At 39.0% G+C, this 17,804-nt stretch overlaps 1 protein-coding gene across 3 annotated transcripts in view; it reads right to left on the bottom strand.

Moving 5' to 3' along the window:
• Positions 1-15,561: 15,561 nt before the first annotated feature.
• Positions 15,562-17,804, bottom strand: part of Nipbl (NIPBL cohesin loading factor) — a 172,689-nt gene continuing 170,446 nt past the window's right edge. For 2 of the 3 annotated variants that reach the window (XM_042690590.1, XM_042690592.1), the window contains 2 exons: positions 17,093-17,281; positions 15,562-16,541 (listed from right to left, as the gene is read on the bottom strand). In XM_042690590.1, the coding sequence (XP_042546524.1) occupies positions 16,176-16,541; positions 17,093-17,281 (555 nt within the window). In that variant the 3' untranslated portion in view covers positions 15,562-16,175. Of the gene's footprint in view, positions 16,542-17,051; positions 17,282-17,804 lie in introns of all 3 variants that reach the window. The other variant, XM_042690591.1, reaches the window with a different exon arrangement.

Genomic DNA, 17,804 nt, shown 5'->3' with positions numbered 1-17,804 from the left:
AGTGGTTTATTGGAGATGAGCGTCTCTGGACTTTCCTGCCCGGGTGGCTTTGAACCTCGATCCTCAGATCTCAGCCTCCTAAGTAGGTAGGATTACAGGTGTGAGCCACCAGCGTCCGGCCGAGAAGTTTTTATAAAAATGTGATGTCAACACTGAGTGGAGTCTTTTGAGATATATAAAATTTCTTTGTTTTTCTCAAATATAGGAAGCTATATACATGAATAAGAGCTCTATGGCTCTTAGTTGACTATGAAGAGAACATAGATTGAAAACTGCTTGTTTTAAGCTAGCAGTGTGAACCCTTAACCAGTCTATTGAGAGAGAATATCGCATCATTCAATATCACATTCATTTCACACTTCTTCACACTTTATACCGTAACTAAAAACTTTTCCACAGGATAATCCCTTTTACCTGCTCATCAGAGTTCTGCTTTAAATATTTATTTTCCTTTTAAGGAAATTAAAATTTTGTGTTTTTCCACTTCTTCCTACAGATCTAAGTTTTTGTCTAATATTTCAGCCTGAAGAAAATTAGCCCCCAGGGCTTCAGAAATGCTAACTAGGCAAGGCTTCCAACCCAGTCTGACTTTTCTTTTTGACAAGGGAGATTTAAAAAACCTGGAGTTTACCCAGGCTCGGCAAGTGCTCTACCACTGAACTAAAAGCACCAGACTTTTTCTTTCTCAGCACTTTCTCAGCTGGTACTCTACTGCTTTAGCCATGCCTCCAGCCTGATTTTGCTGGTTATGTTAAAGATGGAATCTCATCAATCTTAATACCTCAGACTCCTAAGTAGATCACGTTACAGGCCTGGGCCACTTACACTTTTCCCCTATATTTCTACTTGAAACTTGATTTTGCCTAGGCTGGCCTTAGGTTTGAGATCCTCTTAACTTCCTGAACAGTTGGGATGATAGCTATGTATCATCATGTCTGGCTGAGCACTAGAATTTCATTTTTTGTGGTGGTTTTGTTTTTTACTGTACTAAGGTTTTGAACTTAGGGCATTGTGCTTACTAAGCAGACGCTCTTACTACTAACCCAACTTCCAGCCCTAATTTTTGGTTGATATTTTTGAAGGCCTTTCCTGCCCAGATTGGCTTTAAAACTGTGAGCCTCAGATCTCAGCCTACTGACAATCTAGGATTACAGGCAGGAGCCTCCAGTGCCCAGCTCAAGCCTTAGTTAAAAAAAAAGTAGAAATGACTGGTGCCAGGCACTGGTGGCTCGTGCCTATAATGCTAGCAACTCAGAGATTGAGATCTGAGATCACAGTTCAAAGCCAGCCCAGGCAAGAAAATTCATGAGACTCTAAATAAATCCAAATGCCACAAGTGGCATTGTGGCTCAAAGTGGTAGACTGTTAGCTTTGAGTGAAAAAGCTCAGGGACAACTCCCAGGCCCTGAGTTCAAGCCCCATCACCAACCAAAACACAAACAGAGGGAGCATTGCTGGTTCACACATATCATCCTAGATACTCAGGAGGCTGAGATCTGAGGATGGAGCTTCAAAGCCAGCTCATGCAGACAACTCTGAGTCTCATCTCCAATTAGCCCAAAGCTGAAGCTGGAGGCATGGCTCAAGTGTAGAGTGCCAGGCATGAGAGAAAAAGCTTAGAGTTTGAGGCCCTACGTTCAAGCCCAAGCACTGGCAGAAAAGTGTTAATAGTTTGTATTCCTTTTCAAGGGAAAGGAAATCAATGCAAATAAAAATGGAAAGAAGACACTACTAGATGAGGTTTTCAAAAAAAATATTAGAAGACAGTGACTTGAGAAAAGACAACAGATGGGAGAGGGTGGAAGGAGCCTATCATAACCTGGACAAAAGAGGAGAGTGGGAAACAGAGAACTGGAGGTTCCAAGCTGGCAAGCACAGACAGGCCATGGTGCCGGCCCCACAGCCGAAATGAAACAACATAGAGCAGACACTCCAATATAAAGGAATTTCTATTTGGGAAAAAAGAGTTGTAATGCTTAACACCGAAGTAAGGTGGTTGCGCCATCCTGGTGCCTAAGCAGGAGATGGGGAGCCGTTCACCCAGTTCCAAAGCCAGAGGTGCGACAAGCCATCCTCTGAAAGGCAGATGCCTAGCTCCAGGTGAGCTAGGAGGGCTCCGCTTCAGAGAAGTACAGATGTTATCTTTTTTTCACCCTGCCAGGTGATGGGCGTACCTGAATCCCTGGAGAAGGGCCGGCACTGTTTAGGCATGGAACAGCATAGGTGTGAGACGCCAGGCCACGCTCTCCAGTGGAGCTGAATAACAGACTGTTGGTATTGTTTTGCTTCTTTCTTTCCTCTTTAGCATGTTTCCTAGCTGTGTTCTGTGTATTTGGGAGCTGCAGGCCTTTGGTAAAATGGGCTGCCTGCGGCCTGCTAACTATATAATAAAGACACCAAAATTCCATCTTCCAAAGTGTGGCATTGCTGATATTTCACCTTATAACAACACAAAGACACTTGCTAGGGTGGCCTTTGCCTGTCCAGAGAACAAAGGATAGGTAGAGAAATCTAGGCACAGGAGGCACAGGAAAGCTGTGATTGGCAAGCATCAGCAGTTACACTGGAAAGCTAGCACAAGGACATAGCAGTTTCATGCACAGTTGCCAGAGCTAAAGAATTCTAGCTTTAAAGAGAGATAATGTGAGCTGCTCACTAGACTTTCCCTGCATGGTCCTTGGCTCCATGGCTCTTGTAAGACTTTTACTCATATGTTTGGTTTCCACACTATTCACCGCAGCTGCCACTTCTCTGTCTGTAACCTCTGTGCAACGAATTCCTCACTATATTGGCCCAGGCAGGATGCCAGCTTCCTGACCAAGCACCTCAGAGCAGAGACCAGCACACCAGGCCATGGCCCAAGGTGCACTCTCCCCGTTCCAGTCTCCTAAAGAAGGTTTTACTGTACCACAGTCTTCCTATTGGTCCACACTGCTGTCTGGTGGCAGTGTAATATGAACTTCATGGTCTGCAAAGCTGAAACATGTATTTCCTGACTTTACAGAAAAAGACTTTCTGACCACTGCTCTCAAGAAGAGCCCAGGGGAGAAACCTAGACACTCTACTGTTCAATAAGCTTTTTAGTACCGTGTTCGAATACTTAAATGGTCAGTTAAGCTAACTGGAGAAAACCCACATCCCTGACAGGAAGAACCCAAATCACACAGGCAAAGGGTCAGGGGTAAGGCTTCATGGTAGAGTGCTTGCCTAGCAAGAGACAAATAGAAGACGCGATTCTTATTTTAAATGAATTATTTTTATCGTAATTTTTATTATCTTTAAGTAGTTGTCAAAGGAATTACAACATATTGAGCAGTGTCACCTCTGTCGACATTCTCGCCCACCCCTCTCCTACCCACCCCTCCCCTGCTCATCCCTCCCCTGCTCACTCCTCCCCTACTCACCCCTCCCCTGCCCACCCCTCCCCTACTCACCCCTCCCCTCCCCACCCCTCCCCTGCCCACCCCTCCCCTACACACCCTTGTTTATTTAAGTAGTTGTGCAGAGTTTCCATTCCACAAATTAGTTTATCAAGATAATGTATCTTGGTTGATGTTAAAAAACAAAAATAATTTGGTGTACTCAGAAAATGGCAAGAACTACTCTTTTTTAAACCTATGGCACTGTATCTGTGGGAATACATATTTATATTTCTAATTGGTGAGATAAACTTTACTTCCCTTCCATTGTACTTATATAGGATAATGAGTCAAACCTCTGCATTAAAAACTAGATATTTAGCTGGGTGCCGGTGGCTCACCTGCAATCCTAGCTACTCAGGAGGCTGAGATTTGAGGATTGAAGCCAGCTTGGGCAGAAAAGTTCCTGTGAGAATATTATCTCCAACTAACCACTCAACAACTGCAAATGGCCCTGTGGCTCAAACTGTAGAGTGCTAGACTTGAGTACAAACAGGCTAAGGGAAGCCGGGCACTGGTGGTTCACGCCCGTAATCCTAGCTACTCAGGAGGCTGACATCTGAGGATCATGGTTCAAAACCAGCCTAGGCAGGAAAATCCATGAGACTCTTAGCTCCAATTAACTACCAGAAAACCAAAAGTGGTGCTGTGGCTCAAGTGGTAGAGCGCTCACCTTGAACTGAAGCGCTCAGTGACAGTGCCCAGGCCCTGAGTTCAAGCCCTACAGCCAACCAAAAAAAAACAAAAAACAAACCCAAAGTCCACAAAACTAGAAATTTACACAGTAAAGTTAAAGGAGGATACGCATAGGAGTGGATGACAAAGGCTATGTGCATATGATTATATAAAATGATATTTTATGAAATGAACGCCAAAAAAAGGAAAAAAAATTTAGTCATCATTGTTGCTGTTTTTGTTTTCTCTTACTTTTGTTGGTTAGTTTGTCTTTGGGAGGGGAAGAGAGAGAACAGAAAAGGTAGACAAAGGATGAACAAATACAACAATGGTATTCACTACACACTATGGAAATGAACTGTACATCTTGTAGGTGGGGAAGGGAGGGAAAACTTGGAGAGAAGGAAGGAGAGACATGGTTCAAAAAGAATTGTACTCCTTACTTGACTCATGTGACCGCAATCTCTCTGTATATCACCCTACAAGAACAAAAAACCCTTAGTCCATGTGAAGACAAGTGAGGGGCCACATGTTCTCTAAGCCAGCGAAGGAGACGCATGTCTGTGGACTCTGCAGAGGATGGGTTGCAAGGTGTAGATTTGGGGAAGACAGCAGCAGCTTGGTGGTTTCAGTCAAGGGTACGATATGTTTTCTGTACTGGCAGTACTGATGATAGAGCTGTTAATTTTATTTCAATATGTTTTACTCTAGTTTCTCAATCTAATCATAACTCTAAGGAGTAGGGCTCTGATTTCTAGCCTACTTAACTGATTGCATGTGTTGGCTATGACTTGTGCTTAAGCTTCCAAATGGCAAGAGGGAATTTTAGTTCCTTATCTAATAGATAAATATGTAAGGTTGCCTTCATAAGTTACTGTACGTGAGAAGCAATTTGAGAACAGGAAAAAATAAATGCATCAAAATTCTAAAGATAGTCAAAATAGAACTAAAGATGTGGCTCGAATGCTAGAGCTCTTGCTGAGCAAATATGTAGCTCTGAATATAGCCCCCAGTTCCATCCCAAACCAATAACGGAGATCTGAGAGAGGAGCTGGATACGTTGGTTCTTACTTGTAATACCAGGATTAGGTAAGAGGTGAAGACTGAGAACATAATGATTCAAAGGCATCCCACACACAAAAAAAAAAAACACCAAAAAGCCCTACTTTTTTTTGTGCTAGTCTTGGAGCTTGAACAAAGAGTGTGGGCACTGTCCCTGAACTTCATTTGCTCAAGGCTAGCATTCTATCATTTGAGCAACAGCTCACATCTGGCTTTTTGGTGGTTAACTGGAGATAAAAGTCTTACAGACTTTCCTGTGTGGGCCAGCTTCCTAAGTAGTTAGGATTATAGGCATGAGCCACTGGTGCCTGGCTTGTCCCCTCACTAAAAAAGAGACTCCATCTCAACAAATAAGCTGGGCATGTTGATGATTCCAGCTAGATAGACGGTGTTGATAGAAGAATCAGTCTGAAGCCAGCTTCAGGCAAAACATGAAACCCTACCTGATAAATGAACTAATAGATAGGTCCTCCAAACAAAGAAACCCCAGAATTAAATGACCAGTTGAATTTTTACAGAAATCTGAAGAGTATTTCATATAGCGTCTGTACAATACACATTCTTCTCAGGAAAACAAGGAACTGTTTCCAAACTAGATAAAATTTTAAGATATTTAAGTCTTAGAAAATACAGAAAAATCAAAATAACTCAGTATTCTATTAGATGATAATGGATACTACAGCAAAAGTTGCTACAAAAATATTCAAACACATGGAGACACTGTAATGATGAGAGTCACTGAATACCTGAGAAATCAAAAGTTCTTTGTATGTAATTAAAATCAACATACGACTTACCAGAACAGCAAAGACAGTGCTAAGAAGAAAATGTAAAACTCCAAGTACCTACATTAAAAAAGGAGAAAGCTGCCAAATAGCCTACTGATACACCACAAACTTCCAGAAAAACACAAACAAGCCAAACTCAAAGTTAAAGTTATTATTTCTTTCCAGAAATAGTAAAGATTAGGGCAGAAATTAATGAAATGGAGACTAAACAAACTATATGAAGAAACAAGAAAAAAGTTGGTTCTTCAATAAATACTAAGACTTATTAACCAAAAGATTATACTAGAAGAATGGGAGAAGACCTGAACACCAGTAGCTCATGCCTGTAATTTTAGCTCCTCTGGAGGCTGTGACCCAGAGGATCACAATTCAAAGTAAGTCTGGGCAGAAGTAGGTGGACTCCAATTACCAGCAAAAAGCTGCGGGAGGCGTGTCTCAAGTCATAAAGTGACAACACTGAGCAAGCATGCTGAATCAAGACAAGGTCTCTGCTTCAAGGGTCAGTCCTTGGAAAAAATGAAGATGATACGAATGAATAAAGGTAGAGATGAGAGGCCAGGTGCCGGTGGCTCACGCCTGTCATCCTAGCTACTCAGGAGGCTGAGATCTGAGGAACACAGTTCAAAGCCAGCCTGGGCAGGAAAGTCTGTGAGACTCTTATCTCCAATAAACCACCAGAAAACCGGAAGTGGCACAATGGCTCAAGTGGTAGAGTGCTAGCCTTGAACTGAAGAGCTGAGGGACAGTGCCCAGGCCCAGAGTTCAAGCCCCTGGACAGAAAATAAAAAAGGTAGAGATTAGAGGGGTGGAAATGTGGCTTAGTGGTAGAGTACTTGCTTAGCATTCATGGGTTCGATTCCTGGTAGTACATACACAGAAAAATGCTGGGAGTAATGCTGTGGCTCAAGTGGTAGAGTGCTAGCCTTGTGCAGAAACAGATCAGGGACAGTGCCCAGGCCCTGAATTCAAACCCCAGGACTGGAAAAAAAAAATAGAAATGAAAAAAGAAATCTGGAGGATCATGAAAGAATACACTAAAAATCTATTCTCAAATACACTGAAAAATCTAGAAGAAACTCATTTGTAGATACAACTGATTTAACAAAATTGAGTGGACAGGATATGAACCACTTAAACAGCACGATCAAACAATGAGATTGAGGCAGTAATAGTTTCCAAACAGAGAAGCTCAGGATGGAGGGGCTCAATACTAAATTCTATCACATCTTTAAAGAATACCAATACTCCACAAATTCTTCCATGAAATGCAAAGGGAAGGAACACTACTGAACTTACTCTATGAAACCAGTATTCCACTCATTCCAGAACCAGAGCATAACAAAAGAAGAGAACAATGTACCATGGTTTTGATGCATCCTTGAGCAAAAAGGCTAAGGGAGAGTAGAAGGCTACGTGGTTCAAGTAGCAGTACTGGCACAGACGGACAGCCACATGAACGGAGTTAACAGTTGCCTCACATCAAGGGCTGGATAAGGAGAGGAGCAACAAGGCATTATATCTTTATTTAGAAGAAGTATTAAATAATGATTGGATTAAGAGCTTGTTTACTCACAATTACTATCTTGACTGTTGTAAATTATATAGAAATTCATAAGGGGAATCTACTTACCTCATGGTGGCCAGGAAGTAAAAGAGAAGGAATCTGGACTCCCGACATTCCTTCAGGCATGACTGTAGTGATCTAATTTCCTTACAGTAGACCCCAATTTCTAAAGATTACATGAGTTCCCAACAGCATCATAAGCTTGCTCCCAAGCTTTCAATATGTGATTCTTCAGGGACACTAACAATAAAATGTCTAACAATAAAATGCAAATATGACCAATGCAAATATGTGTCACATGATGGAATGCGCAAAAACTAAAGAAGCCATTGCCAATACCAAGTAATCTTTAGGACAATCTGCTAGTATGGTAAGAAAGAATAAGTCAGTTTTAGCTCAGAAAAAGTATGAAGAATATAGTTTTTGATTCCAGATTTCTGTCTCTTCACTCATTCTCAAGGCCATATGCTTGTATCTTATACCAGAGCCACTTTTGGAAATCCCAAAGAACATTTTAATGTTCTATTTCTGCTATTCTCATTGCTCTTGCTCTTTTACTCATGGATTTTAATCCTCTCATTTTTCAGTTTAGTTCTTCAACTATTCCTCCTATCAAGCCTGGTTCAATCATCTTTACTGGGCAGCTGAGCACTACTAAAGAAAATGGGCGTAACCATGAGGCTCAGCATCACAATTCTCCACATGGCAGCTAGTGCTCAATGGATTACAACCTTGAGTAGACCATACTCTACTTAAGGGCTGGAGGTGTGGCTTAATAATAGAGCCTAGCAAGCAGGAGGCCCTAAATTAAAACTCTGGTACCTCAAAACAAAAAAAAAAAGTCCTTCTTGAATGTGGCTTGTTAATACTAGAGCTTGAACTCAAGGAGCCCTTGCTTGGCTTTTTTAGTTAAGGCTGCTGCTCTACCTCTTGAGCCATAACTCCACCTGCTGCATGTGGCATGCTTGGCTCCTCATCTACTTCTCTCTCTGACTTCGCTTCTCAGAATTTCAGTCTGCTAATATTGTTTTTCCTCACACTACTCTCCCTAAGATTCTGCTCTCATCCTCAAGCTAAATTTCTACCCGTAAGTTTAAATTTTACATCTTGCATGGCAGGTATTTTTTCCAACTTGCCCTTTACTGCTGCATTTTGTATCCTTCTACCCTCTTTGATTCTTGGTCTCTGGATTAACATACTCTTATGATTTAGTCTTTTACACAAGATCATTTTCATCTGTCATAGAAAACGAGTGTCAAATACTGCTGTTTTAATTTTGTAAACACTCTAATCCTTATTTCATCCTTACTACCATCACCTTCCTGTCTCTCTGTCATGAGTTTATTTTAGTATGTCCCCTCCTTGACACCCTTAACTCTATCCTATTTATGGCATGGTAAGCTTTCATTAACCCTTTGCCTTTAGATAGTTCTTCAAATAACTATAATTAAAATCAAATTTCATTATTAAAATGCATACTTTTTTTTTTTGCCAGTCCTGGGTTTGAACTTGGGGCTTAGGCACTGTCCCTGAGCTGCTTTTGCTCAAGATTTAGCACTCTACACTTGAGCCACAGTGCCACTTCCAGCTTTTTCTGTGTATGTGGTACTGAGGAATTGAACCCAGGGCTTCATGCATGCTAGGCAAATACTCTACTACTAAGCCACATTCCCAGCCCTCTCTCCTTTTTTTGAGACAAGGTCTAACTATGTATACCAGGTTGTTCTCAAACTACGCAATCCTCCTGCCTCAGCATCCTCAGTATTGAAATTACAGAAACGTGCTACCACATCCGACTGTTCTTTACTTTCTATACATGTACTGCAGAGTTCCTCAAAGTGCTGATTTCACTTTCAAGCAGGATTCCCACTCTCCATTATCCCATTTAAACAACGTAATAATCTAATAATACAAATCCACACAAAACATTATGGTTTTCTTTAAGTCATCTTCCATATAATGTGATTTTATTTTACACTTTGTTTCAGAAACATGCTGTCCTCTTAAAGTTGATATTCTTTTAAACTAAGTTTATCTGTATTGAGCCAGGTAATATAGAAAATAATTGAAGTAAAAATAGAATACAGCAAAATATTTCCCACTCAACTTACCTAACAGTATGCTAATCATCACAAAACTGGGATCTTTTGGGGGGGAAAATCAACAATATAGTCATTAAGTAGTTAACATTCTCAACTTACCAGGAAACTGAATTCTTTCCGAGATAAAATCTTCCTTGGAAGAGCAACTAAATTAGCAAGATGAGAGTTTGGAACTTATTAAACATATAGCTTGTGGGTATCAATTCACCTCTTTGAGCTTTTGAAAAAGAAGTATTTGGACTAGACTAAGATCTCTAAAACTATGGTTTAGCATAGATTCCCAAGACAGATCATAAATGGGCCAGGTGTGAGGTAACTGAACTTACGGAAACTTTATGCACAATGCTGGTAGGGACTTTATTCCACTTTCTAAGGAGAAATTTCCTAACTGTCATTTGAACCTAAAAAGGGTTCATGAATGCTCAAATGGTTAAGAACATCTCAATAGAGTGATGGCTCAGATTCCTTATATAGTTATATATACTTTCAACTATGGGATATGAAAAATAATTACTCATCTAGGTTTTATGATAAACACTGCCATTTCTTTGTGGAAGAAAGACTAATAAAAAGTATGAGGAAACTATATTTGATAAATTAACACAAAATAACTTTCCAAGGTTGTGATGAAAATTAATGATTAATTACAAAAAGCTACACTAATATTCTACTGAAAATAAATATAATACACATAAATTACATAATAGAAATAATCACAACCCATGGTCCCTTTATTTCAAGACGTATCTACACAGAATTATCAGTGAAAGAACTTTGGTTTACAGGGTATCCTCTGACATCTAAACTTGTTTCCTTATTTTAATTCTTTATCTCTAGTTGCAGGTTTGGTCTTTACAGGTCTTTACAAGTCAGATTAAATAAATTAGATGACACTCATCACCATTGCTCTGCGAATTAGCCATCTCCTTATTTTATTATCGTATCATGCCTCTGTTCTAGTTATATAGGCTCAATCGCTATTATTTGTGAGTGTGAAGGATAGATGAAGTGCCTCTAACACTTACAATAATACGAGTAAACACCAGAAAATAGCTGTAGTCCTTTTATCCAGAAATGCTTAAGAACCCAAGGAAACTAATAAACTTGTCATTTAAAAACACTTGGATGGAAAGTAACAAAATAGGTAAAGGAACCTATAAAATAAGACCCTACAAAAGGTAACATTTCTGAGAAGTGGAGTTTATGTTTTATGGTAAGTTTTGCAATGTTGCTCAAGCCAGTCTTGAACCGTCTGGGCTTTTTTTTTTTTTTTTACCTGACTTAGTCTCTCAAATAGCTTGGACTTCAGGTTGTATGCATTATCATATCCAGATTTAAATTATGGATACTTGTCATCAAGGGAATAGTAATAATTAAAGATAACTTATTTATAAAGTGATCCTTAGGCTTTGCTTTTAAAAATATGAGGGAGAGGGCTGGGACATTGGCTGTGGTAGTGCTTGCCTTGCATGCATTAGGCCCTGGGTTCGATTCCTCAGCATCACATAAGCAGAAAAAGCCAGAAGTAGCACTGTGGCTCAAGTGGTAGAGCACTAGCCTTGAGCTGAAGAGCTGAGGGACAGTGTCCAGGCCCAGAGTTCAAGCCCAGGACTGGCAAAAAAAAAAAAAAAAAAAGAGGGAGAGAAATATCTGGGGTACATCTTAGAAAGATTGGTCAGAAATTGCTTGAAATGTAGTGTTGGGCACTTGGAAGGTCTCCAGATGAAAAGTTAAAATAATTTAAGAGAAAACAAAAAGTAAATTAGATAACCTCTCCCAACCCGAGACAATTACTATGTCCAATGGGCTAGTTTGGTCAAGAACTCAATGATCCAAAGCCTCTCATACTTCAATAAAAACTTGCATGGGGAGAGGGAAAAAAATAATTGCTATTCTTACCCTGAACATGATCGACTCAGTCTACTGGAAGCATATTCTTTCTCATACTTTCCTACCACATTCACTTATGGAGGGAAAAGTGTAGTCTCTCGCATTGTTAACCCAGGGTCTCCTTACATACCAGGAAAGTGTTCTAGCATTTAACTACATACTACATCTCTAACCCTTACTTTATTCATAGAGTCTAAGTTGTCCAGGCTGGCTTCAGACTCTCAATTCTTCTTCAGCCTCCAAAGTAACTGGGATTTCAATTACTCTGGCTACTCAAGTAAGTTAAATTTTATTTAAAATTTAAATTTTAAAATAAAAAATTATGACCATTTAGTCAACTACACAAACTGAAATTTGCAGCAAAGTTGCAGTTTCTCAGAAAGTACCAATAGAACAGGGGATATGTTTAGAGGGGGAAAAATTCATTAAGGCATTAAATAAAGTTTAAAAAAGATTTTTTAAAAAATTTTTTTGCCTCATGGGGTTTTAACGTCAGGGCTGGTGCAAGATGCAAGATCTTACCTCTTGAGTCACGCCTGTAGCCTGGACTTTTCTGTTTTGGAGATGGGAGCCTTTTCGGACTTTTCTGCCCAGGTTGCTTTGACTCTCGTAATTCTCTGGATTTCAGCATGGTGGCATGAGCCACCAGTTTCTGCCTTGAAACTTTAAGTCTTAAAAAATAGAATTATTATTCAGGTGTTAGGGATAGAATTTAGGTCCTTGCCAATGCTAAGAATAGGCTTTATCATGGAGCTTTACCCTCTAGCCCCAGCAATTATGATTTCTATAGACTACAATTTACTGCAAGTGTTTCAAATAGCACTATATCAAGTGGGCAATCTAATGAGTCCTGTATAATACAAAAGTAACCTTATTCCAGTTTAAGATCTTGATCAATACTTCTAAAGATGTGGACCTCCTGGACTATTTTTGGTACAAACATAAGTGGCATGTGTCTTAAGGGAGGGAGAATCGTGTTTTTCCTGGTAAAATGTACTTTCTAAATGGAAATACGATAAATTCATTAGCTATGTATGAAATTCACATAAAAACCAGCCTGGGGGCTGGGAAGGTGGTTCAGTGGTAAAGCACTTGCCTTGCATGCCAGAGGCCCTGGGTTTGATTCCTCAGCACCACATAAGCAAAAAGAAAAAGCCAGAAGTGGCGCTGTGGCTCAAGTGGTAGAGCGCTAGCCTTGAGCTGAAGAGCTGAGGGACAGCACCCAGGCCCAGAGTTCAAGCCCCAAGACCGGACCCCCCCCAAAACAAACAAAAAAACCCAGCCTGGCTTACCTGGTTTCATGAGACAGACACCACCTGTCAAAACTGCCTATGTACTTTTAACTATCTGCTCATACTACTCAACATTTCAAGAGTAAATTACCTTCTTCCAAAAACTCAACATTTCTTCCATTAGACTATTAAACTCGAGATCTCTGAGCTCTCTGCCTTAAGTACTTTGGTCTTTTGAATTCATCTCAGTGTCAGTCCTGGGACTTGAACTCATGGCGTTGTGCTCACTTGGCTCCCCCCCCCACCCCCCTGCTCAAGGCTAGCACTCTACCACTTGAGTTACATCTCCACTTGGAGTTTTTTGGTAGTTAACTGAAGAGTCTCATGAGCTTTTCTGCTGTGGTTTTGATGTTTTTATTAATGTGTCTAACAAGACTTACTTGAAAATTTTTTGGGGTAGTGCTGGGCCTGTCATATGCAAAGCACATAGCTAATTCATGGTGTGATTTACTAGATTTTATAGAACTAATGAACAAATTAGACTAAAACTAAGCTTTGTAAATCCCTATGTACTTGGAAAAGTTTGGTTTTTGCATATTTGACTGCCAGAAATTTAGCTAACTTTTATGTTAAGACCTGAAACATCATGCTTGAGAAATCTCCCACATTTTGAGAACCTTGTTTATACAGAAAGCTTTGTTTTAGGACGCCGGAGGCATGGGTCAGATGGTACAGTGCCAGGCAATGAATGAAAGCATCAGTCAGTGAGTCTGGGTCCTAGTCTTGGACAAAAAAAAAACAAACAAAAAACCCCCAAACATTTGGCTTATATTTAATACATAAAATATTAGAGCTTAAAATATATGAAAAATTCCAAAACATCCAATTCCTAAAATTCCAAGGAATGGCAAATACAATAATTCATCTATGACAGTCAACAAAAAATTTACTACCTACAGCTTACTTCAGTAGGATTTCCAAGAAGACATCCCAGCAAGAACCTTCAGGGAGTGGTTTATTTTCAGTAAGGATCCTTCACCTTAATGTTTAATATTTAACTAGGTTAGCAAGGACACATTATACCAATTCAGTATTTAATCCTTATTGACACTCATTAGCAAATTACTGAATCCTTTTTTTTTTTTTTGTCCATCATAGGGCTTAACTCTGGGCCTAGGCGCTGTCCTTGAGCTCTTCAGCTCAAGGCAGCACTCTACCACTTGAGCCACAGCACCACTTCTCATTTTCTGGTAGTTAATTGGACTTTCCTGCCCAGGCTTGGCTTTGAACTGTGATCCTCAGATCTCAGCCTCCTGAGTGGTTAGATTACAGGTGCGAGCCACTGGCACCCAGCCTAATTTCCTGAATCCTTTGGCCTATTTTTCTCATCTATAAAATTGGGACAAAACAGAATTTTGTGAGAGTTAAGTGACAGAATATATCATGAGATATAAAGCATTCAAAACTGGTGTGTGTGGGTGTCTTAAGGCTTGAATTTAGGGCCTGGGCTAGGGTTCTACACTTGAGCCATAGCTCTTCTTCCAGCTTTTTGGTGGTTAATTGAAGATAGGAGTCTCATGGACTTTGCTGTCCAGGCTGGCTTTGAACCGTAATTGTCAGATCTCAGCCTCCTAAGTAGCAAGAATTATAGGTGTGAGACACTGCTGCCCTGCTCAAAATAGGCTTTTAAATTCATATTTTTATTGTTTAGTACTCTCTAGACTGAACTTTATATTTTCTCTAATTGGTATTTTACTTATTGGTATATTACTAATGCTTTTACTTAATAGTGATATAAACTCCAATGAGGGAAAACCCAATCTAGTTTTGTCCCGAAAAGTTCACAGTAAAAGGGAAACGAACATGCAGTTAAGGGGAAGAAAACAAAGAGAAGCCATTTCCTTCAATAAAGCATTCTGAAAGAATTTCACATAGGAAATCGATCCTGAAGAGTTATTTTCATAGTGGTTTAATGGGTATTCACAAAAGGGTATTTTGTGACAGTCACTTCCTCATAAATTGAATACCTTCATTTACTTGCTGGTTTCATAAAACAGCATATTAGAGGTCAATTTTTTTCAGTTATTTAAAAATAAGTACACATTAAAAAAATAAACTTGAAATAGACCTCATCTATTGTAAATTTTAGGTATTACTATTACCTTGAGTGTCAACCATGCAAATCTAAGATTAAAAACACCCTCTTCTCAATTTAGCTGAGGTATTTATAGAAACTAATATATAAATGACAATTGTTCCCAAAAGCTGTATGACAAAACCTTTAGAATAGAAAATGAACATCCCAACTAGTAAAATTACTTTAAGCATTAAAAAATAATCTGTGAAAAATGTAGTGTACTTATGAAGTGTCATACTCAACTCTATTTCTAAAATAACATGGCATTACTTTGAGAAATGCTGTTTTTTTTGTAATAGAATTGTTACCTGTCCCCAAGGTTTAAAAAATAAATATTACCATCATGACATCACTACAAAGAAATTGAAGCATACAAGGAATAAACTATAGTTTCTTTTTATATCAAAATGTACTCTTGAAAATGTGTTTGGCACAGTGCTAAATCATATATTGTTAGTACTAAATATTGCAGGATACAATAAAACCCTGGAGTTAATTGATTACACCCTCTTACGGGAATGAAAATAATAGATACCAATATTCAGAAGTCAGGCTATACAAATTGTATAAACAATATTTTGTTTTGCTTTGAAAACCAGTGATATAATAAACTTTACATAAAAGACTGCAAAATAATATAAATGGATTTAAACAGATCTTTACAATAAGAAATTCAAATGGAAACAGACAAGTAACAAAGAGAAGTAAAAAAATTTATTGCAGTATTCGCTCCACCAGATCACCTGGGGATCCCTTTTCTTGTATTTTTTTCAGGGTGACCTAATACAACAAAATCTACATTTACAAAAACTCCTTCTGCAGATAGGTCATAGATACTGCATGCTTTTTTTTTTTCAACAGAATAAATTATATATCCAGGAGATTCTGCCATTTTACAGCCTGGAAAAAACAATGCTTCCCTGGAAACTGGGCTAAGCTAAAGAAAGCCATCCGCTGCTAGGTTAAACTCCAAGAACACTTTATTAAGAACATTAACAGACTAATTTCCAACATTCACTTGTTTATTTTTTTAAACAGAAAGTTTTTTTTCCAAGATATAAACAATTTTTTTTGTTAAACTATAATACAGTGGGAGTAAAAATGAACTGAGAATCTGTTTCTGCTGCACAACAGCGAAGGGAGCTCCCACAAAATGTTTGCCCAACATTTCCTTCTTTTGTTCCTGCATCCCAGGTTCCACTCTTACTCTTCAAAAAATTGATATAATTTTTTGCCAGTATGTTGATATTTCAAGTTTTTCTGCCTTTTAAAAAATTCCTGTAAATTTGGCTGCTGTACAAATTCATTAGCTGGAAGTCCCGTCCTTGGCGGCATACAGGGATCGTAAAGTCTGAACAACTTTATTAGTCAGCTTATTAGCACTCGTTAGAGCAATTTTTTTGTAAATAATGTCTGACTCTTTAATAGTGTCTACCCAAGGCACCAGTTTGCGGCCATCACGGCGCTTGGCCTCAGTCCAGGAGCCACTGTAGGAGCCTGCCATCCACTGAACACTGAAGCCACTGCTGGTTTTCTGTACTACTCTTGCAATTTGTGGTCGATCTTTGTACTTTGGACAGCAAATAGCGATGACATCCATGACGTCAACACTTTCATTCATCTGTGCTGCCAACTCCGTAGAGTCTGAATTTCGTTTTGACCTTCTCAATGACTAAAACATTGGGAGGGGGGGAAAAAAGACCAAGTGTTACACAAAATAATTTTAGTGAAATTATTGTTTTTATTGCTTTTAATCCCTTGACGCCGGGAGTTGGGATTTCCCAGCACACTTCCATTGCCGGCAATGAGACGCACCGTGACCGCCAGCGCCAAGGGGTTAACATATACTTGTAAAACCATATAACTCTTAATTTGTACCCGTGTCTTTACTCTTGATATATAAAATTATATATACATATGAACCATAAAGCTACATAAAACTTAGCAACAATAAAAAGGATAACACACATTAATACAATTCAAAGGAAAATTATTAACCTTTTATGCTGCATAAATCTCATTTTGTTTTTTTATTATCTTTTATGTTAAACTTTCTACAAAATGATGTATAAATGGTTAAGTAGAGAATCTCTATCTACAAAATGTTTTGTCTTTTAAGTATTACATTACTTGGTGTACATTTAATAGACTGACATATATAAGCACATAAAAATCATTTTACGTAATACGCTGCGAAATACGTTGACTCCTCCTCCGCCTCACCCCTGAAGCGCCTCCTCCTCTCTCCTCCCCATCACTCTCCTCATCTTCTGTCTCTGCTGCTGTGTTGTTTTTAGGGCTGCCTCCTCCAAGCAGCGAGGTAATTGCTTTATTCCGAGCATTTGTGCTCGCTGACACCTCTCCTTCTTCTTCTTCTTCATCAGGGTCTAGATGTTCCATGAGAAGTTTGAACTAAAAAAAGAGAAACAAACAAAGAAACAAAGAAAGAAAGAAAACAAAAATAATCAATTGAGCATTAGTTTGGTGTAGGGGAAAAAAAACATAGTTACTATTGTCCAAACCAGAGACTGGTAATTTATCTGGGAAGGGGAGATAGGCAATATTTTTGGGTTTGTCACAATTACACAATTCTGCCACTGTTGTACAAAAGCAGTTACAGGCTGAGCACAGCTACAGCATTACTTTATAGAAGGCATGCACTGGGGCTGGCTAGACTTGGCCCATAATTCATCTTTTGCTAACCCTTAATCTTATCAATTAGGCAACCTGGCGATAATAACTACTGTCTTCTATGCTTTCTGCCAAGGTAAGAAAATACAAGAGGAAGCAAAAGATATTGAAAAATTTTAAATTATAACAGTTTTTCACTTCAGAGTGTAAAGTTTATAAAGTCTGTGAATAGTATGGACACTCTTGTATAGATTTTACCCTTACTCAAAATCCCACAATATTCATTTGTTAGTTGCTTTGAGTA

The sequence above is a fragment of the Dipodomys spectabilis genome, unplaced genomic scaffold (genome assembly GCF_019054845.1).
Source record: "Dipodomys spectabilis isolate Male_0828 unplaced genomic scaffold, ASM1905484v1 ptg000138l, whole genome shotgun sequence".
Classification (NCBI taxonomy): domain Eukaryota; kingdom Metazoa; phylum Chordata; class Mammalia; order Rodentia; family Heteromyidae; genus Dipodomys; species Dipodomys spectabilis.
The sequence above is the reverse complement of the archived record's forward strand: the minus strand, read 5'-3'. Positions and strand labels throughout refer to the sequence as shown.